Source organism: Pseudonaja textilis, chromosome 1 (assembly GCF_049901715.1).
Source record: "Pseudonaja textilis isolate UNSWEBS1 chromosome 1, rPseTex1.2, whole genome shotgun sequence".
Lineage (NCBI taxonomy): Eukaryota > Metazoa > Chordata > Lepidosauria > Squamata > Elapidae > Pseudonaja > Pseudonaja textilis.
In genome coordinates, this window is record NC_141990.1 from 177,133,905 (window position 1) to 177,158,431 (window position 24,527).

Consider the following 24,527-nt stretch of genomic DNA (forward strand, 5'->3'; position numbering starts at 1 on the left):
CTGTTTGAGCTTTGCTACTTCCTTTTTAAAGATATTTTCGCTTTAGCAGAAAGCAAGCAGGCTGGGGAGAGTGTGACATCTCCGGTTCTTTTGAAGGTTCTGGGCGCGCCAGGTAGGTCTGCGTTAAGTCGGGATTCTTCTCGCAAGGGGGCTCTGCACGCCTCCCTCCAAGACCTTTCACGGGTTGCATCTTATAAAACCTGGAAATCCCGCTACTCGATCGCCGGGCGATCGTTTCTTTTCCTGCCAGGATCGCTAAGCTCGTTATTTGTCAGATGGGCTGTTGCAAGTGAGGGGCCAGGGTGCAGACGGTTGTGCGGTGGTCGACACTGTGCGGGTGTTTTGCCCTGGATTTGTAGCCTGGGCTGAAAAAAAAAATGCTGGCTGTGGAGAAGAAGTCTCTTTTCCACGCTCGAGTTGAGACGCCTCCCTGTGCCAAGCAAGACAGAAGGGGATCCCTTTGCCGGGATTTTTCCGCTCTTGGTTGAGAAGTCGCCAGGTTGTGTCCGATTCTTCTTGCATGGATCATACCCTGCCCTCCTCCACTGTCGCCTGAAATTTGCCCAAATGTATGTCCATTGCTTTGATGAGATCTGACGCATTCTTTACCAGCCCCTTCTCCTGTTGCCTTCAACCTCAGAGTCTTCCAGTGAGCCTCTCCTGTCATTTAAGTGGCCAAAGTATTTGAGCTTCAGCTTCAGTATTTAATTCTTCCAAAGGATAGCGAAGGTTGATTTCCTTTAGGATTGACTGATTTCATCTTCTTGGAGTCCAAAGGAAACTGGAGACTCTTCTCCAACCCCGTAATTTACTTCTTTGGCGTTCATCCTTTTTGGTACAAATCTCATAGCGGTACATTACTACTGGGAAAAACCATAGCTTTGATTATAGGTACCTTTGTCAACAAAGTGATATCTGTTTTTTAAAAGGCTGTTTGACATAGCTTTTCTCCCAAGGAGCAAGCTATTTTTTTTAATTTCATGGCTGTAGTCGCAGTCAGAATGATCTTGGAACCCAAGAAAATAAAACAATTTTTACTTGCGTATTTGAAATACCGTATTTATCGGCGTATAACACGCACTTTTTCCCCCTGAAAATAGGGGGCAAATGATGTATGCGTGTTATACGCCGATGTCCAGGGAGCGGAATCCTCTTTAAGGGATCCCGTTCCCAATAGTGCCTAGCGGCGGCGCAGCGTCGTGACGTGATGTCAGCGCTGCGCCCGCCGCATATTTTTTTCCTGAAATTTCCCTCTTAAAGGGAATGCGTGTTATAAGCCTGTGCGTGTTATACGCCGATAAATACGGTAACTGGGTCAAATCAAAATTTGGGTGGTGATTATGGTTGCAGCATCTTTGGGGTCATGTGATTATTTGTGACCTTTCTGGCCAGCAGTGTCAATAGAGGAAGCCGGATTTGCTTAAAGAATGCATGGTTCACTTAACAACCAGGACAGAAAAATTCATAAAATTAAGCTGGACTCAGCTTAAGTCCAGCTTAATTTTAGCAATTGTCCCACTTACTGTCATGAGAGGAAAGTCTGTAACTTGGTCCTTATGGCAGAGACTAATATCATATGGTATTCATTGCAGGAACAAGCCTTACATCAACATCTGAGACAATGCTCCGTTCAAAGTGGCCACACCATTTTGGAGTTGCTGCACATGTGCAGGGGGAGGGGGGTGCATGGGGTCACAGATGGGTGTTGGGTGATGGGATTCATGCTGAAAGAGGAGCCAGGAAGGCAAGCCAGCTGCAGTCAGTTCAGAAGCCATCCAGGCCTGAAGAGTACTTGCTGGAGCCAGCCAGGAGCAACCAGGCACAGAAGGGGTGTGTGTGCCGAGTCTGTATAGCCAGCTGGCTAGCAGAAGCCAGTATTGCTGGCTAGAAACCATTTAACTTGTTCACCACGGGCCAAGTTGAGACCAGTACAGACACTCATTCTGCTCACAGTGTGGCCTCTTTTTCTGGCTTGGTTTGGAACTGTGACATCTGTATACAAGCAACAGTGCATTCCACTGTTTAAATGTGTAGTATATATTAAATTAATTTAAATTAAATTAAAAATTGAAAAGGTTTGTATAGTACATGAAGCAAACTTCCTGGCTGGATCAATATGACATAAGTATAACACAGTTTTGCTTCTGTATGATTGTTGAGAAGCCAGCCTTCTTGAATCCTTTCCTCTAGTACTGATGTGTAAAACCAAACATTTTGATGAACTACAGTTTATATAAACCCTGAATCAAGCATAGTCTGGGCTACAGTTGTGTTCTTGGGATGTATTCGAAGTTGCATATAAACCTGAAACTCACAGAGCATGCTTTAATTTATTCGACTTTCATTAACACAGCATGTAGCTTACGACCATGTTCTTATAACTTTGATTTGGATACATCTTTACCTCATGGTAAGTAAGGTTTGCCCTTGGTCAGCTGAGAATAACATTAAATTGATTGGATTTTTAATAGTTATTTTTCCTGTATCTTTACTTCTCTTATATTAATAAGAATTTTCAGGGTTGATTTGCTACCGAGTCCTTCGTCTTATTTCCAAATAGGCCAATTCTGGGAACAAATGGTGAGTAGTGGTAACATATGCCGATACACACACAACAGTGGTTAACAATGAAAGAGAAGGAGGATTTTTATATGGATTTGTATTAGTGTGGTGTGGCATTATAGGAAAGGAGGAAATGTGCTTTCAGATAATCTGAGTAATTTGCATTTAGATAATGCAGTTTCTTAACTAATTGAAAATTTTACTGATTGCATAGAAGAATAAATAAGACCTGCAGTTAATACATAATTGGGCATTTGATTCCACAGGATGAGTCAGTGGTGCAAACTGCAACAGCTGGATTCTAAATTCTTGGAACATGTGCATCAGCTCTATGATGATAACTTTCCCATGGAGATCAGGCAATACTTGGCACAGTGGCTAGAAAACCAAGATTGGTAAGGGGCTTAATTTGTGTGAGCTATCCAAAAAAAATAAAAATAAAGGCTTTGATTCCAAGCAGGAGTAGGATGCAGTCAGCAGTCATGAGAAGTTAAATTATTTCTCTGAAAACTAATGGAACTTTGCTGAGGAAGTAAATTCCATTGGATTAGGTAGCCTCATACTGTATTTTGTATTCTTAAACCAAATATTGTAAATGAAGAAATGGGAAGCTACGTCCTCAGTCTCATAACAGCACATAACAAATATTCTGAACCATGTGCATGTTGAGGAAAGTGCTTAGCATAAGCAACTGATATAAAGTATAAATCTGCATTTTGTTTCACTCTAGAACTCTGATGTATAGAGCAGCATATTTAAAATAAATCATATTTAATCACATTGCAATTCCACCTTAACCCTTGGACTCTTTTATGGCGTGTCAGGTACTTTAGAGTTTGACTTGAGTTACAGTTTGTGCATGTAATTCCTATTCAGAGGCAAATCTCCAAATTCATAACTTGACAATGCATATACAATACAATATGCAATATAGCCAGGGGTGGGATTCAAATTTTGTAACAACTGGTTGTGTGGGCGTAGCTAAGTTGGTGGACGTGGCTTGGTCATGTTATTGTCTGGGCGTGGCCAGCTCAATATCATTCACATCAAGACACGCATCTCCTCACTTGGCCTCTCATGACTGTGGGGATGCTGCAACAGTTGTAAGTGTGAAAAATGGTCATAAGCCACTTTTTTCAGTGCCATTGTAACTTTGAATGGTCACTCCACACAAGCAAAGTACCGGTAAAGGAGGGGAAAATAACTCCAGAGACATTCCTGAGACAGGAAGTCTGGTCCTGCCAAGAATGTAATAAGGGTTAACGGAGAAGAAATTTCTGTAAGCAACACCAGAATGTTTCCTTCCTGCCTTCCTTACAGGATTAGGCCAGTAATTTCTTCTAACAACCGGTTCTCCCAACTGCTTAGGATGTTAACCGTTCTAGGGAATAGGTGCAAACTGGTAGAATCCCACTCCTGAATATAGCGATAATAATAGCAAAAAAGGACATGCAACTGAATTGGAAATACTGCCCTTGTCCATCATGCTACTCTATTGCTGTTCAATCAGCTGGGTTCTATTATTAGCAGAGCAGTCTGTATTGTTCAGGTGTATTTGCTATGGGTTCCCCTGCCAGATGTAGGGTACTTTAGGGACTATTGGAAAGTTGGGTCGGTTTTTGACTGCTAATCTAAGCAGAAGGGGAAAGAAAAATAAATTGGGGTTTGTGCAATGTAAAGAGATAGAAGATATGTTAATGCTATTTGCATGCTTCATCTTCTAGGGACCATGCCGCTGAAGATTTTTCAATGGCTACGTTGCTCTTCCAGAATCTTCTGTCACAGCTGGATGATCAATATAGCCGTTTTACCCAGGAGAACAATTTTTTATTGCAACACAACATCAGAAGGAGTAAACGAAACCTCCATGTCAGTGTACAACAGCATTTTCTAATTTGCCTTTGTGAAAACATCTTACAATAATTATGTTGATAATGTGTGGATTATTTCTATAGTATAATGAAAGGAACCTTTAAAAAATAATTGCTGTGCCATCCTAAGCAGAATATAACAATGAGCCCATGAATGAGTCCTTCCCTTCCCTTCCCACACTCAGTTCTTGTTAGCTATGTTCCCATTGTAGCTACTATCTTTTATCTTCTATCATTTTTTTCCTAGAAGAAGAAAGGGAACATGTGTAGCTTATAACTTTCATTGTAGTTGTAAGCTGCTGAGTCTTCAGTGTTTTATTTTTTTATGTCATTTTTGCTTGACATCTTTTGCAGTGTAGCTTCTAATAACCATACCTTCATATGTTATACATGCATATCTTATTATTATGAAGAAGAAAATTCCACCTGGATTGGCTGGACGGTGGCTTTTGTCTCTATTTTTTTTTCCTGGTGTGATGGACACATTCCTTTTTCAGCCTTAAATTTGAGGAGCTCCTTTTTAATCAATGGAGTAACAGAAAGCATTCTTTAGTATACAGCAGTTGTATATCAAGTATCATTTCTGAGATTGAAGGATATCTTAGCTTAGAAGTGAAAAAACGAGGATATTACCGTAGGATTTACAAATACAGTATATGATTTGTAATTGAATTCTGACTCCCAATACTTTAATGGAAATAAATAACCGAGAGTGTAGAATAGAGACCTGCTTTCACAGTAGTCTATGGTAGTGACCATATTGAAAAAAATACTGAAAATCCCTCACTGTATATTTCATGCTATAATCCAGAATACTTTTGTGGAAGAACCCATGTATATGGCCGTGATGATCTCCAAATGTCTCCAAGAAGAAAGGAACATCCTGAAAATTGCAGAGTCCACAAATCAGGTGAGTTATCCTTTGTGTGCTTGGAAAACAGCATCCTGTTTGATCATTGTGCAGCCTCATGTACTTCAGTTTCAAATTTTAACATGTCTACTAAACTTAGCATTTTCTCAGAATGGAAAGCAACGAACTAACCCAAGAAATATTCATGAAATATTCCTGCTGTGGAGAATGATTTTCCTTACTAGGGAGGGGGGATTCTACATCATGATACATTTAATTCTTGATTTTTTTTTCCCATTTCAAATTCCAGATGCAAACGGACAGTGTGCAAAATACGGCAACGCTGGGCAAAGTGAAAGAGTTGGATGCAAAAGTCACAAATGTGAAGAATCGTGTCATAGTACGTTAAAAGAGTTGCCACTTCTTTTTTTTTTTTTGCCATATCATAACCCAAAGGGGAACGCATTGTTGTTTCAAATGCACAGATTAGGGAATGTGCAAAGAGAAGCTACATTCGAGAAGGATTGAATGGCTGTCTGGGAACAATGGACAGTGTTTAATCTCCCAACGATATTATCAAAATCTTGCTATTGTCACATGACAAAACTTGTTGAATAGTCATATTTTTAGCACCAGTTGATTGTGAGACACGCATAGAGGTAGGACAGGGACACATGTAACATAGCCTTCTCCAGCCTGATGAACTTAGTTGATGTCTATTACAAGGTAGCATTTCCCAGAGATCTTGAATTTAAATCTATTCAAGTCTCAGTGTGATCAGTGGTTGATATTTAGACAGCAGCAGGTTTCCATTTCTGACTATTCCAGTGAATATTCTGGTTTAACTGGAACAAAGGACCCTTTGGTTCATATTATTACTCTGCTAAGCCTGAAGATTCACTGGTCCCTTGCTTTGGTCATATTTTTTGACTGAACCTATTTTAAGACTTTGTCATAAGATAAAACGGGAGCAAAGGCCTATCTTGATAACTGTAGTGAAATGAATCATTGAAGTCATTACATTTCTTTTCATGAATACCACCATTTTCCATTAAGTGATTCTAAATGTCTGATGAGCTTATTTGTTTTGTAGGAAATCGAGCAAATGATAAAAAATCTCGAGGATGTTCAAGATGAATATGATTTCAAATTTAAAACCTTTCAGGTCAGAGGTGAGGAGTCAGTTTCTAGCCTTTTTAATGAAATCTGTTGTTTCCTATGTTAGACATTGTTCCCTGACAATGAAATCATGTCCAGTTGAAGCTCAGTTGAAGTCTTAATCTGTTAAACATTTGTTACAGACTTGATTTCCATTTTGTGAATGTCCAGATCTGACATCAAGATCTGCTGCTTGTGCTCATATTACTCCAAATCATCCAACCCTCACTTGGTTTTCCTCCACATCCACTTGTGCTGGATTGCAACTCCCATCCTCTCCCAGCTGTATGTTACCTGGGGATAGATTGACCGAAGTAGACTTGAAATGAACTCCCAACATTGAGCTTAGAACAAAACCACTCAAAACAATCCAGTTTGGAGTGTTCTACCTTCAACTGGAATGAAACTTGAATTGTTCTTAATATTCTTTCATAGAGAATTCCAAGCAAGCTTTTCATTTATTTTCCATCCTGCAAAATCTCGGCTCACATCATAATCAGGATGGGAGACATTCTATCTAATCCTTGTTCTAGCTTGTCAGAATCCATTGGACCTTGCCTTTTGCTGCTAATTTTAGGCCTTGGTTCTTTATTGTTTGGAATACCATATTCTAGATCAGTGGTTGCCAACTGGTGGTCCACGGCCCACAAGAAATTTTTGGTGGTCCGCAGAGAAATGTCACCCCCAAGCAATTAATGCAGGCTGTGCGGGAACATAAGGCTTGTGTCGCTTGCATTGCAAACAACGCAAGGTACTGATGGGAGGGTGGAAAGGGCAGCGGGGGGAACTTGCCCCACGCATCTCGCCCGACTACCGGGCTGCTTCTTTCCACTTCTTTCTTCTTCTGCTTTTGGTTGCATGCAAGGAAAGCAGCAAAAGTCTTTCTTTCTCTCCCCCAAACTCCCCCAGAAATGAGTCTTTGGGACCTTGCAAGGCATCCTGCTCCAAGAGACTGTGCCAGCAAAGACTCATTTCTGGGGGAGTTTGGGGGAACTGGAAGCTGCAGGCAGAGACCCTGGGAAAATTCCAAAAAAAAGTCTGTAGGAAAATCTGTCACCCCATTTTCCTACCGATCAATTGTTCTTTATTTGGGATTGCAGGATACCATCTCCCTCCCTCTCCCCCCCCCCCCGAGAATGGAGCTGAAAAGCAGGTTAATGAAGGAATGTGGCTCCCTTGGAGGGTGTGTGTGTGTGTGTGTGACCTCTGTGTCTATGTGTGTGTGTGTGTGAGAGAGAGAGAACATCACCGTCAGCCCTCCGAGGTTAGATCGGATCTCTCTTCCTCTCCCACCAACATCAGCAAGCCACCATCAGTCAAAATTCATATTAGTGGTCCGTGGGATTTAAAATTATGGATTTGGTGGTCCCTGAAGTCCAAAAGGATGGCGACCCTTGTTCTAGATCATGGGTGTCAAACACAAGGATGTGGTCAGATCCGGCCTGCCTGGCCATCCTGGAAACAATAAGAGGCTGGCCTGTGTCGCTTTGGCACATCCCATTCCAGCGAGCAGCAGCGGAGTTGCTACCCAGGAGCTGCCAGGAGTAGACACCCCTGATGTTGCACATCCTTCACTGGGGCTGCTCGGCGGGGAGAGCTGAGACCCCACCCTCTGAGGCATCAGCTCCAGAGCACTTTTGGGCTGCCTGACCAACACAGCTCCTTCAGACAGATCCCCCAAGGCTGCGGTCCCTTCACTGGACTGAAGGCAGCCTTCTGTCTTGCAGTCTCCCACCAGACTTATGTTCCGAGCTGAGGGTTGCAGCCAAATTCCTTGCTCGGCCGGTGTTCCCAGAAGCTTGGGGGTAGTGGGGCTTCCCTCTGCAAGACTGGGTGAGTTGTTGGTGCTGCCCAAACTGGTGCCCAGGGCTCAAAGGCCCTCTTCCTCCAGCCTAGGGATAGGTGCCACTTCCTACCCAGCCACCTGCCACGCTTTGGGGATGCCCAGCCTGGTGCGCGTGTTGGGTCTGGTAGTGGGCGGGGAAGCATTGTGCCCTCTCCTGCTTTTTTCTGGGCCTGCTAGTGAAGCACCCCTCTCATGCACCCAGTGCACCTTGGCACCGCTGTAGGCCCGCTGCAGTTGGGTACAGGAGTGGAACATGGTCCACATGCAGGACAAGGGCATGACCCGCAAGGAGACCGAGGTGATGACCAGTGATGACCTACTCTCCAGCCAGAGACCAAAACATACAGTGGGTTGGAGTAAGCGCCTCCAGCGGTCTTCATCATGTTCCTCCCCCCTGCCTCTGCTTGTTGCTTGGACAGCCAGCCCGGTGGTGGCAGCAGGCTCTGGAACTGAGGGGTTGGCAGGCTGCATCTACAGCCGGAAACCATCACCTTGCACACAAAAGGCAGCAAGGGCATGGTGCCCAGTAGATTTCTGGCTATAGCTTCCCCGCTCCCTGCCTTGCCTTATCTCATCCTGCGGGATGAGCCTTCCACCCCCACCCACCGGAGACCCCTGGATTCCCTCCCCAATCCTGCCCAGGCACCACAGGCACCAGCCACATGAGTGACGTCATGCTCCTTTCCCCAGCCCCCATTGGACAACCACAATATTGATCTGGCCCTCAATGAAATTGAGTTTGACACCCCTGTTCTAGATCCTCTTGTGAAGAAGATCACATGTCTGGGAATTGCAAATCATCAGTATCTGAAGTGCTGCAAATTGCCTATCCTTGGGCTAGATTTAAGTATATTTCTCCCCTTATGCTTTGCTTTTGTACATTCCTAGTGCCTTGTCCTTTGGCTTGGTAGCCTTATAAGTAGTCCTTGACTTTCGACCATTTATTTAGTGACTGTTAAAAGTTATAATGATGCCAAAAAGTGACTTGCAGCCAGTCCTTGCAATTAATTACCCATCACAGCATCCCTGCAGTCATCCCTTGGCAACCAGCTGACATGACAATTGTAGCATCCTGTGATCACATGATCATCATTTGCGATCTTGCCCCGCCAGCTTCCAACAAGCAAAGGCGAACAACAGGTGAAGCTGGCAGGGAAGGTTACAAGTTGTGATTACACCTTGTCTTGCCTAAAGATGGTGGCAAAAAAAAGGTAAAAATGTGTGCGGTCATGTGACACCTCACTCCCTTTATACCAGAGAGGATATTGTTTGATATTGTTTATTGTTTATCCTTTCTTTTTACTTTTCCTTTCTGCAATTTTAAATATGAAAGACATATAAAGTTCTGGCATGATCTCTTTTGCAGAATGTGAACCCAACAACATGACCCAGGATGACTATAAAAAAGAAAAAGTGCAGCTCCACACCATGAATTTGCAGCTTCACAGTAAAAGACAGGTGATGCAGCTGGTTGTTTCTTTGGAGAGCTGTGGTTGTTCATTGGTGTAAATAGCAGGCACTTTTTCTGTTTCCCCTCCCTTTAAAGGCTTTGAAGAACCGATGGTTGGAGTCCAAAGTGTTTGTGAGATGTATCTTAGTTGGAGGATAAGACCAGGGAAATTCTAATTCATCATGAGCTTTGGACATTACTGAGTGCCTTTAAACAGTCACTGCCTCTCAGTTCAACCTAAGCATTATTGGGAAAATACGATCTTAGAGGATGTAGTACTATGATTGTCACCTTCAACTCAAGGGAAAAGAAAACATACACACAACAAAATTCACTTAGAGGTGGATGCCACAGTGTAACAGGGTTCTTTTTGAATGGAAGATTAGCTTTACAAGGCAGGCAATTGGCACTGATAAACAAGCCGGTGGAGTCCTTTCTTATTATTACAGTGAGGGCTTTTATCACAAGTTTTTACAATATAATTTGGTGTTCACCTGATAGCTTTTCTCTTAGGTTTCACTCCTAGAGACTCCCTGTAGTTCTCCTGCTAGCTATTTGGTTTCCGTCCCCTTTCATCCCAACTCTCTCCCCCTCTTCTGTGTTTTAACAAGAGAGCAGGTAAAAAGGATGGGCTGGAATTTTATGGTCATGCATTGGTTTGATCTTCTGCTCAGTAGAAGATCTGATTCTCCATGGAGGAAAAAATCTGAGTCTTCTGCCCAATCCTTCCCCAGGGACAGCCACGTCTCCTCCCCTTCTTGGGTGGAGTTTTTACCCCTCTGGGTCTTCACTTTCCTTTTTGAAGCTACCTGTGAATCTTTTTTTCTCCTTTTCCAACCAGGAACCAAAAACTGCTCCTCACACTTAAATTCTCTCTCCATCTTAATTCTGTAGCCACTTGATTCACTCCATGCAATCCTCTTGTCTCATTCCAGTTTTTAATCAGGCCAACAAACAGCATGCCCCCCAGCAACTGAGGAGGTAGGTGTCCCCCTAGGGATCTGGTCCCCAAGACTTATAGAGCAGGCTTGACTACTGGAACTGCTGTCTTCGCATCTCACCACAGCAGCCCTGGCTAGCTGCAAAGTTGGTTCATCAGGCCTTGTGATAGCACAGCTGCCACTCAAAGCCAGCATTGAGCAGCTTCTCCCCTTGTGCTCACTCACATCAGCAAAACAACACCTACATCAGGCCACTAAAATCCATATGCCACAGTTGTGCAATATGCCATCATTGCTGTTCTCCAGTTTAGTGTAGGGCAGTGGTTGTCAACCTTTTCTTCACCATGGACCCCCTGTAAATACCTTTTGTGGCCACGGACCGCAGCCAAGGACCCCCAAGACTTAACTCAAGGTTTAAATCATAACATTTCTTCAAACCTTCTCAGACATCCCCTGTGATAACAATGCACACACGCACACACAGGGTTAGCAGACCAGAGGTTGAGAACTACTGGTATAGAGGGTAAGTTGTCCTTGACTGAGATAAGCCAAATCAAAGCAACACATGAAAAAACAGGGCTTAAGTCCAAAACAAGCAGAAGGTAATGTGAAAGCAGTTCAAGCTTTTCAGCTCCCTAATTCATTTGCACATAGGGACAGGGGCAATAAAGTTCAATCAGATTTACAATATTCTATTAGCTACAGCTAGTAATTTAAAAAGTAGTTTAGCCTTGTGGCATTGATTTCTTGCTTTGCTCTCCATGGTAGGGTTGACAAATAGAAATTTAACAGTCATTCATTTAGGTTTCCCTCTGACTTTCATTCCTGCCTTGTTTATTGATGTCACTGTACTATCCACTGATGCTTTTGGCTGCCATAGCTTTTTAAAAAATTGAAAGGTTCCTTACTTTGTAGGTTGACCACTAGTTCCTCTTATTTATTTGTTAGCTATGTATTCCACAGTTCAGTCGAGAACTTAGAAGATATATTGTACATGGTGCTTCTTCCTTGTGTTATTTCTACACAACAGTCCTATCAAGTAGGGTGTGGAGTGTTGAATCTGCATCCTGCCCTTTGGATGCAGTTATTGCAACATATGTCCCTTGGCTAAAGACTAGAACATCTTCCTGTATTCCGGAAAATTCCCACTGTGCATCACGTGAATGTTAGAACTCTTTTTTAAAATTGAATTTTCAAATGGATCTTGCCAAGATTGCTCTTAATAGTAGAGTAATAACTTGAATGTGTTTCTTACTGGATTCTCTCTAGGATGTGCTACACTTGATATCCTCTTCGTTGCCTGTGATTGAAAATACCCAAAATGCTCTGATAACAGAAGAGCTGGTTGAATGGAAGCATCGACAACAGATGGCTTGTATTGGCGGCCCACCCAACGCCTGTCTAGATCAGCTTCAAAACTGGTAGGTCTCTGAAGCATGGCAAGTACAATCAGGAATTTTCTGAATTAATTCATCCAGAAAGGAAACGTACCTGAAAATTTTCACAGACAACTATCCGTTCTGAAAGCTAATACCTTCCTGAAGGGTTGGAATTCTGCTATTCCTCTCTTCTTGTCATGTTTGTGAGTTTTCCACATTTTTAAAATATGTGGGTTACATTCTTCTGTTGATGAAATGCACTGTGTTGACTGTGCCATTTGAGAATTATGACACTTGGATTCCAACAGACCTCCAATGCTACCAGGTCTAATAACTTTTCAGCAAATGTTCCAACAGTTGCATTTCTGCAGGTGGACAAATTTCTTAAGTGACTCATGTCCCTAAAAAGTGGACATTAGTAATGGTTGGAAGACTTGGGAAATACTACTGATTTAGAAGTGGAATCCAGGGTCCAAACAGTTGTATATGGATTCAAGCATACCAAGAATGCTCTGAGTCACATGTCTTAAGAGCCTTGTAAAGTTACATGTTGGCCCTAAACAGTTAAAGACTGCTGGTTCCTGCGCTTGTTACCCCAAGGAGAAATGTAGCAATCTTCACATACAATCATTGTAATGATAGGTTTACCTCGGTGGCTGAGAGCCTTCAGCAGATTCTTCAGCAGATTAAAAAATTGGAGGAGCTGGAACAGAAATTCACCTATGAAGGTGATCCCATTACCCAACAGAAGAAAGGGCTGTATGAGCGGACATGGAGTCTCTTCAAGCAGCTCATTCAAAGGTATTTTTTTCTTGTGTTAGGTGGGTCAGAATGGGCATTTCCTTGTTTAGAAAGGCATATTTCACCTTCCCATCCAAGCTGAAGAATATGTCCCTTTCTCTTATCTAGCTGATTAAATTATTTGGTTGAAATGTGAGCAGTCACATTATTCCCAAAAGATCTGAACTCTCCAGTGAAATAATTTTTGTTTGAAATTGTACAGTTTTTAAATTAGATTTGTTTGTGTTTGGATCAAATTTAAAAGAAATTGAAAGGTGTCTCCTGCTGACTGATTTCCTTGAAAACTGCAGAGAGTCTTCAAAATCTCAGAAGGCTAGAAGAAAAATGCCAAAGAGTTGTGATGGGATGGATCAGGCTTCTCCAACCTAGACAAAAATTTGTGGATTGGGAAGATTTGTTTATAGGAGGGATACTCAATAGGCCGTGGCCTATTCGCAAATGGGCCTCAGGCCTGCACACATGCCCAGCCCAACTCATGCGAGTGGTGGGCTGGCACACATGCGCACGCAGTTCAACTTGGCAGTTGAGCTGCTTGTGCAAGTGTGCCAATATCATTCATGAGAGTCAAGCTGCGTGCACCTGCAGGCTAGCCCCTGCTTATGTGGGCCCAGTTCCCCTCTCCCCCCTCCCAAAGCTAGGTCACCAGGCTGCAAAGGTTGAGGTCAGCTGGTTTAGAGAACCATGGAAATGTATTAAAAGAACAATTTTAAATTATATTTTTATTTTTAACTATTTAGAGATTGTTCTTTATAAATTTTGTTCCTAGCATGCTAGATGTTTGTTCCATATAAATAACTTGAAAAGAAAACCTAAAGCCTCTTTTTTAATGTTCACAATTACATTATAAAAGATTGAGGATCTGTTCATTTTTGGCATAATATTCTATTCCCCTTTTGAAACAATTCAATGGTACTTTTTTTTCTCTATCCAGCTCCTTTGTTGTAGAAAGACAGCCTTGCATGCCTACGCATCCTCAGAGACCATTGGTTCTGAAGACTGGAGTACAATTTACAGTAAAGTTGAGGTAATTCATTTTATACCTGATGTGATTCATGTATGGTGTTTTTTTAAAATAACTTTAAAGGAAGTGATTAATTCCAAACTAAAGTAAAAGGGAAGACTCCCTCAAGTCAAGTTTGATCCGTGCAAGTTTACCAAAATGGTTTGTTACTGCTTTCTTTCAGAATATTTTATGATTTCCTAATTTAGCCAATTAGGAAGAAAAAATATGCTGCATCTTAACATTCTGAAGAAAAAATGTTTCTCAGTAGAATATCATTTTAAATAAAATTGCCAATATTTTAGGGCATGTTAACATTTACTTAGATGTAGATTTTGCTGCAGACCTGATTCTGCATTCTGCTGTTTCTTCTATTGAAGATAGAGAAGTACTCAAGTTCTGGTTCTTAGACTCATTTCATGATTGGTTCCACACCTCAAGCAGAGATGGGTAATAGATCTTAACTTGGAATCACAAAGGCTGGATTTTACAAAACACATGAGCAAAATGAAACATACTGTGACTTAGTATGATATGTGAACCTTATCCATGTCACAGGACACAATTCTTTAACTATATAGCAATTGTCTTCCATATGTTTTTAGTTAGATGCATGTAGGATTGCGTTGAGTGAATTTGCATGCAGAGCTCTTACCCAGGCTGGCTCAAACTAGGATTGGCTCCTGCAATGATCTCATAAGTAAAATATTAGGCTGGTGTGCACATTATGGTTTTTCAACTCAGTGGTGCCTCCTCTGATGACAGGTGTTTCTTTTAATCTTGAGGGGTTCTGGGTGCTCTCTGAGCTTTCTTGTTATCTTGCAGATGTATCAGTGCTAGTTGATGTTACCTAGTTTGGGTAATGAAATATCTGCAAGAAAACAAGCAAGCTCAGGGAGCATCAAGGATCCCTCATGTCAACCCTGAGCTACTAATATTCTCCTTTATTAAGTTTTTAGTCTTGTAAAAATTTGAGCAGCAGAGGAGGGGCAGCCCTCCTTGTAATCTTCACCACCTGTTAACAAACAAACAATCAAACAAAAAAGAATAATTTCTGTTTACTGTGATCTTCCAAGAATCAAAGAATCTTCTGTTACAAAGATACAAATTAGACCTTGGGCATAAGGAAAATGCTTTTCTTGAAGGGCTTAAGGAAGATCATCAAGACGCCCCCCCCCCAAAAAAAAATCATTTTTTTCTTTATTCTTACTTTTGTGTTGCTTGAACTTCCAGATTGCTGGTGAAGCTCCAAGAGCTGAATTACAAATTGAAAGTGCAAGTTCAGTTTGATAAGTAAGTGACCCGTTGCCACCATTCAGATGAATGATCCCTGATCTTGATTTCCACACTTTCCACACTTTTACTTTTGCCCTACTTTCTACACTCATCTTGCAACCTTTGTCTGGCATGATTTCCATTTCTTCCAGTTGTACAGTTTTTATGTATTTTGCTCTAGTATCTAAAATTTCTGATTAACTGCTTTCGTTGGTTACTCATCAAAGTTAATTACTATTAATTTATTTTTAAACAAGAGAATCAGAAAAAAATCTTGAATATAAGGATTTGTAATGCGCTTTGAGTTCATCCAATAGAGTTCTCCAAGCTTTCTGGGTTGGTGACCTGGAGGGGGGAAAGAGGGGAGAGGCGCATGTGTGGGCAGGGGCATGTGCAGACGTGCAAGTGTCTACAGCATTCGTAATGAGGCTCGTGCAAGTGGGGCCACAGGTGCCCGTGACAAGGTTTGTGCGAATGGGGCTGTGAACACCAGCAATGAGGTTCATGTGAGTGGGGCCGCAAATACCTGCAACGCTCATAGTGACGCTTAAGTGTGCATTGGCTGGCTGCTTACATGGCCCCAGTGGCCATTAGGCCACTGCCCGCAGGTTGGTGACCCTTGATCTAGTACTTTCCCTGCTCAGTTAAAAAATTCAGTACTATAGCATTCTTAACAGATGGCCCTCCAGCCTGTTTAAACACATCCATTTAGGAAGGATCTATTTATCTATTAACAGCTCTTAACCTTTTTCCTGATGTCCCATAAAAATGTTATTTCCTATTGTTTAAATGAAAATAAAATACTTTGCTGCTGACAGCTACGGTGCCATGATGACTCCATTACTTTGAAGAAAAATGCCTTTATATATGCTATGTGACTTGGAAACTACAACAGGAATAGCATTTCATCCATCAATGTTACAATTATAGCTACAGACCCTGCGACTCTCATTCTGATTGTAGTGAGCTAAGGAACAAAAAATGCAACCCAGAATAAGTAGAAGGTTCAGTCAAATGTCAGTCAAATAGCCTTTACCTTTACTTCATCTGTCAAAATATATCTGTTCACAGACTACAAATAATTCTTGTTAACAACTACTTGTTCAGCAATTGTTCAAAGTTATATGAAGGAGGGGTACTTAATGACCAGTTCTCATAGTTGCATCCGTTGTAGCATCTTGCAATCACACAATGACCATTTGCAACCTCCTAGGTCAACTTTTTATAAGCAAAGTCAATGCAGAAGGAGGCAGGAGGTCACAAATGGCAGGAGGCCATCTCATGATGAGATGCTGCTACTGGGCAGGATTTGCCTCATTGCACAACTGCACAGCAACTGGGACTGCTATTACAAATTGGTCAGGTTATGTAACGCTGCAGCTTACAAATGCTTTACTTAACAACCCTGGCCATAATTAGCATTGGTAAGTGGGACTACTTGTGCTCCATGTGTAAGTTTTATTTTGAAAATAAATAATTAGATAATTCATTTTGGGTGCTTTAACAGAGATGCAGTCTCTAAATGGAAACTCCACCCGCTCAAACCAGCATATCATAAAAATGGCTACCCTGTCATTCATCTCAAATTTTAAACCGTCTTGAAAAAGAGAGTCTGCAGATTTTCTGGGTCATTAAGAACTATACTTGGGGCAACAAGTTCCGTAATGTTGGGGAACTCACAGAAAACCCCATTCTCTGTCCCATTTCCATTCCACCTTGCAATGCTAGGGTCTTAAGGAAGCTCTTGAGCTTCTTTAGAATGGGCAAAATCCTTTGGCGTAACTCCATTCTAGGTTGGAGAATATATAAATACTTGGGCCATAAATACCAGGCCCGTTTATTATTTGCATTAATAGCAATTCATGAGTTTATTTAAAAGTAACCACACTCAGTACTGGATGCCAAATGTTTCAAAAATGACCTTTGTAGAAGTGAAAGAGGCTCCAGCTTCACAATAGGCTTTTAAGTGAAAATGATGTGAGAATAGGCTTACAGAAAACACTTACCAATTGCAGATTTCTCAGTGTCCTTAATCTGAGCAGTTGATTGTGACAGGAAAAGGGGGGAGATTTTTCCAAGTTACATAGAGATAACTTGATAAAAAGTTTAATGGAACGATTTTTGGAGAATGCTGAATTGTAATTGTGAAATCCTATAGAACAATGGCTGCCTTGTCACTTCATAAGCTGACCTTTTAAAATTTTATTTTGCAGAGACGTCAGTGAGAAAGTCACAGTGAAAGGGTACGTTCAATCAAGTTTGTGCCTGTTCTTGCATTTTTTGTAAAATAACAAATAAGGTTATATCATTTGTTTTCACTTGTCTCATTTGTAGGTTTAGAAAATTCAACATCTTGGGGACAAATACCAAAGTATTGAACCTGGAAGAGTCAAACGGGAGCCTATCAGCAGAATTTAGACACTTGGTGAGGTGTTTGTGGTATCTCTGTGATTTGATATACTGAAGTTGCTTTGGCTCCTTGTTAGTTATCTTTTTGCACTTGATGTTGATTTTTTATAGAGCTTTTTATACCTTTTGAAGCTTATCCCAATCTTGTAGACTCCAGATAGCACTGAGCAGAGTAATAATACAAATATAGTGAAAAACCGCAACAAGAAATAAAAACCGTAATAAAAAAAGCATACCCTACCATGAACTCAATTAAATAGTCAACTCCAGTTGAAAGCACTTTATCCTAGTGATCTCTGACTGAGACAAGGATGTCAGTTTATGCTACAAATGGTTCTCTGACTATGTTTCCCATTCATGAGGACATGGGGGAGAAGTTCATGATTTAAGATTTTGGTTCTCCAGTAAGAACTATTTCATGCAGTCTCATATAACTTTGAATAGGGTTGACAGTTCTTCTTTCTTTGAATAGACTCCAAGATTCTTTCAAGTTCTTTCTGCACTTTTGTCATTCTTCCTTTTGTCTTGCTTTAGTTTTAGTACTTTTTACCACTTTGTAGAATTGGACCCAGAGTGTGATGACCCAGAGTGTAACACAAACGTAACAAAATCTGAAACGTCAATAAATGTCCTTTAATGCCTCCAACTTGGCCCCATTGTTCAATAATACTCAGTTGGAGATAAAACATACTCAAAAATAGTCTTCAAAAGAAAGCAATATAGTCTGAATTTAATGAGCAGATAGAGGTGAAAATAAAACCAAACAAACTACAATGATGAAATTTCCACAGCGGAACAGGAGAGGTATTTACCAAATTCAAGCAGATAACAAAGCACAGTCTGTTGGAAGGATGCCAACCAAGATAACTTCAGACCAAAATAATGGCAACCTGTGTTTTAACAGTCTCTTTTATATACTCGTCTCCCCAGCTGTAACTGATGAGGATCATTGCAAACCTCTCTCGCAAACCAAGTTGTTGCCTTCTCCATTCCTCCCTGCGTGTCCTAGGATGCAGAGGGGATGGGCCTGGTCCTTCCTCTGACTGCCCAGCCAGCCTCAGCCCTTCCCCAGCCTCCTCCACAACCTCCCGGAGCCACACCTCCACTCCCTGTGAGCTGTTCCTCCTCTACCTCAGAGTCCTACTCTACCAAGGGAATGACACAAAGTGACTATTTTACAATGGAGCCCAGCTTCCTTGAACAGAAATCTAATAATGGGAATTAATTTGGTTCATTAGTCATTGTTGTGGAATCATATCAACTCCTGTATTATAATGGGGAGGAGGAGTAATATTGGAAATGTTTTACTTTTTAAAGTAATCATGTATATTATATTCAAAAATTTTACAATATGATTCTCTTAGCAATTTATCAGTTATTGAAGATTTGCAGTTTTTTTTTAAGTACTCTGTCAAACCTTTAGGAAACAGGTATTGCCTGGTGTCTGAAATGCATAGTATTTATCTTTAAATCATTCTCTAAATGAAAGTTTCTTTCATTTTTTTTGATAACTTAAAATTTGTTATAGTTTAGAGATAGGCTAAAATAAAACCAAAAGTCTATAAGGGTAGATTATTGTGGCATAGGCACAGCTAATCAAATTGCTCACATTTTCTATATTGTGACTTTAAAAATATTTATATATATATATCTCCATCTCACTTTTATGTGGCTTGAGGCAGTTTACAATAGAACACAATATACATAATAGAAAACAAAGATAAAAACACATAGCCAAGCATGATCTAATCTTTCAGGTTTAATCCATACCCAGGGCTGAACACATTGATTCCTTAAGATGAAGTGCAATCTTTTTGAAAATAATCTGATTTATTAATATTATCTGCCAGTTCAAATAGTGAGAGTGTGAGTTGCTGTCAAGATATACTTCACACTTTTCTTTCTGCAGTTTAAAAGGTTTGAAAATCAAAATCTCCACAATACACTTCTATAATACTAATAATCAATAGGATCATCTCCAGTTCAATTTTCTGCTAGAAGCTTCTTGGTGAATCTCAGTCTGGCAGGTTTATAGGGGAATTGTTAAAAGTTGCCTATATAGTTGGGGAATGGTTTTGTGTGAGATATTCCTATAAGAAGAAATGGAGCCATAACATATGAAAAATAGTGAAAGGGGCTACATTGAGCAAGAAACTTTTAAACCATACATCAAAAAATGTTGACAGGTATATGGTTTAACCCAATTTTCTTCTTTTGTAGCAATTAAAAGAGCAAAAGAATGTTTCAAGATCTAATGAGGTAAGGAAAATATGCCTTAGCACTTTAGTTTTGTTTATTTTATTTTGTCAAGCAATTATTAGACAACAGGTAGAAGTACAATAAGGTACAAGTATAATACATAAGTATAATAAGTGAATCTGTATAGCTTATTTGAAAACTCCTAAATCAGAACGCTGTAAAGTTGCCAAGTTTAGGCTTCCACGCTGCAGAAACAAACACCAATAACTTCATCACTAATTGTGTAATAGCAACAGATACACCAGTTCTTGCCTTTCAACTTTTCACATAGAACAGGGTTCTCCAAGACTTGTGGACATCAACTCCCAATTTCTCAGCCAGTCATACTGACTGGAGAATTCTGAAAGATTGGGAGTGCAGAATAAGGATTTATTCTTACCCGTTTTGAACCTGCAACTAGGTTAGAACAGGAGCAATCAGCGATGAGGTTTGCAGGAATTCTGAGGTCCATCTCAGGAAGGAAACACAAAATTGTAGTACTCCAGATGGCAGAGGGTGAAATTGATAGGTGGAATTCTCGTCTGAATTAGGGCAACCCAAAATTTAATGTAGATAAAAATTCTTAGCCAATTTGGAATTGGGATTCCTTTTTATCCCATTTTAAAAGTCATTCAAATTTCTTTAAAGGGAACCTTGCATTAGTATCAAACTCACTCGTTTAGGATCAATTTGGTTCTTCCTCACTTTCTTTGGTACCAAATACATCAAATGAAAGGGATTTCCCTGTAATGACCCCACATGCAATAAATTTTAACAAAGTAACAAATTAATGACTCCCCATAGGTGATAGAATGTCTTGTTACTTGAAATTGATTTGGTGCTATCATAGCTAGCTCTTAAAGAAAGCCCTAAAAGTCTACTTATTGGCCCATGTTCCCTCTTAATAAGTCTCATCCTTCTTTCTAAGTTCCATATTATAACTGCTGCTTTAATAGTTTAGAAGGGGTTGTTTAATTTCTGTAATTAATTTCAATTGGGATTGCATTTTTTCTCTTTTTATAGATATTTATAGAAGATGTGCTGCAATATTTGAAAGAATAAAATATGAGGCTGTCAGATAGCTAGTTAGTTAAGTACGTTAAACTAAAGTTCCTCTCTTATTTTTTAAGGGTCCTCTCATTGTAACTGAAGAACTCCATTCCCTCTGTTTTGAGACAAAATTGGAACAGAATGGCCATATAATTGAACTGGAAGTAAGTAGATTAAAAAAATAAAGGCATAGGGTAGCATATCATTAACTTCATTTCAGAAGAAGTCGATAATCTTTTGGTGGCTAAGGGCCACACTTAACATTTGAAGGAAGATCGAAGATCACAAAGTAAGGATGGTCATTTCACTTGTAGGTGACACATCTTTAATAGAATTGTTTTAGGATTATTACAACTTTTATTAGTTTCTAAGCTCAAAATACCCGGAAAAATGTGCTACCAATTTTCAACAGTCTTAGTCAAAGAGTTTCCAAGGGCTGACAAATGCAATGTGCAGGCTTTAGGGCCACAGGTTTGTTCATTTGTTCAATTTGTATAAGTTGCCCATCTCACATTTGTGTCTGTGGGTGGCTCATACAGTAAAAATGAAAATGAACACAATTAAAACAATTTTTAATTTAAAAATGTAATTAAAACTGTCATCTTTCTCACCTCTCATCTTTCCTACTACCTTCTCCTATTGGTATATTATGATTTATCAATTGTTGTTTTGTATCTTATGATTGGATCTTACGATTTATGATCCATGACTTATCACTTGGTTGTTTGTATGCACCGGAAACAAAGTCCTTGTGTGTCCAATCACACTAGGCCAATAATTCTATTCTAAAAATCACTAAAGCATAATATAATCTCCAGGAGAGGGCAATCAATCTTTAAAAACAGTGTTGTAACCATTTCATGGGCTGCATTCCACTATCAGACCCCCAGGCACCATAGCAAACCCATCATAAGACCCTTCCAAAAACCAATAGGATGTAGCCAGTCTGACCTCAGAGGCTGAGTGCCACAGCAGGAAAAGTTGCCCTCCTGGATCTGCAGTGTCTCAATAACATTCCTTGTCAGACAGCACCCCAATAACATGTCTCTTGTGTTGGACTCAGTGGGAGAGGTAAATGTAACTGAGGAGATGTGATCCTCATCTGACCCAGCCCCATGCTGGGTAGGGCTTTATACGTCATTTCCAAACAATCCTTTCCACAAAGGTAGTCTAAAAAAATTTATTCCTTTAATGTTGCTCGCAAACATTGGGAATTACCCAGTGAATATTCATGGGTAAAAAGCACCAAAATGTTTGCTGCAGTGTACCATTGGATGCAATATATTGGAGGCTGTTTTATTACTGGAAGTGATGGTGTGCATGTCAGTGTCACCATACAAATGACAGGAGAAGTTATTTTGTCAAATGTCCTAATGTAAATGGTGCCAATTAATGATCATGTTTGTGAGATGGTGTCGTGATACCTCAAAAGCAATTAGATGGTTACTCTTTGTTCACTTGGCTGCTTGCATTCATTGTCTGTTTCTCTGAATTGATAAATGGAAACTGAAGTGATAGTGGCTATAATCACTGCTTCTCCACTGCAGTTGGTGTAGTCGGTGATGCTGATACAAGTCTTAAGTAAAATTAAGAAAAGTTTGACGTGGTGATTTAGGAAAAACGATCCTCAGTCATTAAAGCAGCCTTACACCTAAAATCAGACTGTCCTTGCTTGGCTTACTGCATCGATTGGTGTAGGATGTTTTGGAGCTAAAGCCCAAAGCTCTGTTTCTTCTTTGGGGCTAGACCACAGGTGTTTAATGTGACCTTCTAATTAGTTTTCATTATTTCATTACCCTATTCTTCGTAGCTGTTGCTCAGATCTTTGGATGATCCAAAGATCTGTGTTTTGCTTAAATCCTGAATCACTCTAATGATTAAATGATACCGCTGTATATTGTGAAGTTAATAATCTGATGTCAAACTTATGCCATTCAGTTCTGTTGGTTTAGGGCAGGGGTGTCAAACTTAAGGCTCGTGGGCTGGATCCGGGCCACGGGGTGCTTAGATCTGGCCCACAGGGCCACCCTGGAAACAGGGAAAGATTGGCTCGTGGTGCCTCTGCCAGGGAAAACAGAATTTGGGTGAGCCACCTGTGGTTCCCCCAGGCTCTGCTTTTAGCTGCAATGGCCTCCTGCAGCCTTCTGCCAGCAAAAACGGAGCTCAGGGCCACCCCTGAGCTCCATTTTCACTGGCAGAGGATTTCAGGAGGCCATTGCACCAAAAAACGAGGCTGGATGCCCATCCTAGCCATGGCCACCCCATCCCGCCCCCCAGGTCAAACACAACCCTGATGTAGCCAGCCCTCAATGAAATTGAGTTTCACACCACTGATTTAGACCCGTAACTCTCATCTTCCCTGCATGGCAGAGGAGGATGGAATTAAAAGCCTAATACTTGGAGAAGGCTGGATTGAAGCTTTGGCTGGATTCACAATTTACATACACGGATTATAAAATGGTCTTGCATTCCTAACTTATTTAAAACTACTTAAAAAGCCATGACCATGTGATATGTGAACCTAGCTTCATTTTTTTCTGCCTTTAGGTAAAATTCACCATCGATGAATATTTGCTTAACTTGTCTCTGTCCTTTTCCCTTTCTAGACCACTTCCCTTCCAATTGTTGTGATCTCAAACGTCAGCCAATTACCAAGTGGATGGGCTTCCATTTTATGGTACAATATGCTGACGGACGAACCCAAGGTAACTTAAGAAGCACCTTTTCTAAGATTGAAATTGCTAAGAATCACTGCATTCAGACTGGCTGCTTTTAAAGTCTCCATCATAAACGCTTTTACAAAGAATTTAGTCTTGTTGAACATAACAGAATTTATGACATTGTACTAGAAGCATTTTATATCGTAAAACTGCTTTAATCTTTGGTAGAAAAAGATGCATTCTCTAATCAGATCAAATAAGTGCACTATTGCTGTGATTGCTTTTTTCTGTTCACTCAAAAAAATCCAGCTTATTACATTCATCTGTTTATTACAAAATTGATGTTTATATGGCTTTTGGAGGAGATATTGAAAAATGTCTTGATTTATAATGATATAGGTAAAAATGGTTGTTTTCTGGAAGAGGGGAGATAGCATACCTATTCCTATCAAATCATTTATAATTCCAAAATTTGGAATATTCCAAAATATTCCAGTTTTTTTTTTAAAAGCCAACAAAAATATTCTGGTTTTCTGTTTGAGGAAAAAAGAAAGAAAATTAATACAATAACCTTCAAATCTTTGATACTGTTTAATAAGAGTGGACTTTTCTGATTTTGTGATTGAGTACAAGGAATTACAGACATTTCTACTGATTTCTCCCCCCCCCCCCCAAGTAAAATACAACTGCCTGATTACTGAGTGTTAGTATCTGATTTTAGGCTTGTTAATACTGCTTGCTTTGGCATCATGGATTGGTTTAGACCAGCGGTCCACACCCAACCGTTCCAACTCTGTGGACCCGTGGGGGGGAAGGGGATGGTTCTGCACAAGTGGTATGCATGCTCACGGCTTTCACAAATTGAGTTTTGTGCACTTGCCACCTTGCCCGTCGATTACATGGCCCAGTTCCCTTGGTTTAAACTTGAATGGCCAACATACTCCTTAGTTTTTTTTATGCAATCTTAGATTGGTTTTTTGCCAAGTTAACAGTGCTTCTTGTAGCATCTGAGTGCCAGCATTTTGGGTGGCAAAACT

General features: G+C 40.5%; 1 protein-coding gene across 2 annotated transcripts in view; it reads left to right on the plus strand.

Annotated features, from left to right (window-relative positions):
• Nucleotides 1-24,527, plus strand: part of STAT1 (signal transducer and activator of transcription 1) — a 35,900-nt gene continuing 11,373 nt past the window's right edge. The window contains exons 1-16 of one of the 2 annotated variants that reach the window (XM_026696888.2): nt 3-112; nt 2,829-2,957; nt 4,287-4,431; nt 5,245-5,343; nt 5,594-5,683; nt 6,377-6,455; nt 9,654-9,745; nt 11,948-12,099; nt 12,700-12,858; nt 13,790-13,882; nt 15,092-15,151; nt 17,347-17,376; nt 17,468-17,558; nt 19,763-19,801; nt 20,911-20,994; nt 23,437-23,535. In XM_026696888.2, coding sequence (XP_026552673.1) covers nt 2,830-2,957; nt 4,287-4,431; nt 5,245-5,343; nt 5,594-5,683; nt 6,377-6,455; nt 9,654-9,745; nt 11,948-12,099; nt 12,700-12,858; nt 13,790-13,882; nt 15,092-15,151; nt 17,347-17,376; nt 17,468-17,558; nt 19,763-19,801; nt 20,911-20,994; nt 23,437-23,535 — 1,440 coding nt within the window. In that variant the 5' untranslated portion in view covers nt 3-112; nt 2,829. Of the gene's footprint in view, nt 113-2,828; nt 2,958-4,286; nt 4,432-5,244; nt 5,344-5,593; nt 5,684-6,376; nt 6,456-9,653; nt 9,746-11,947; nt 12,100-12,699; nt 12,859-13,789; nt 13,883-15,091; nt 15,152-17,346; nt 17,377-17,467; nt 17,559-19,762; nt 19,802-20,910; nt 20,995-23,436; nt 23,536-24,527 lie in introns of both variants that reach the window. The other variant, XM_087919786.1, reaches the window with a different exon arrangement.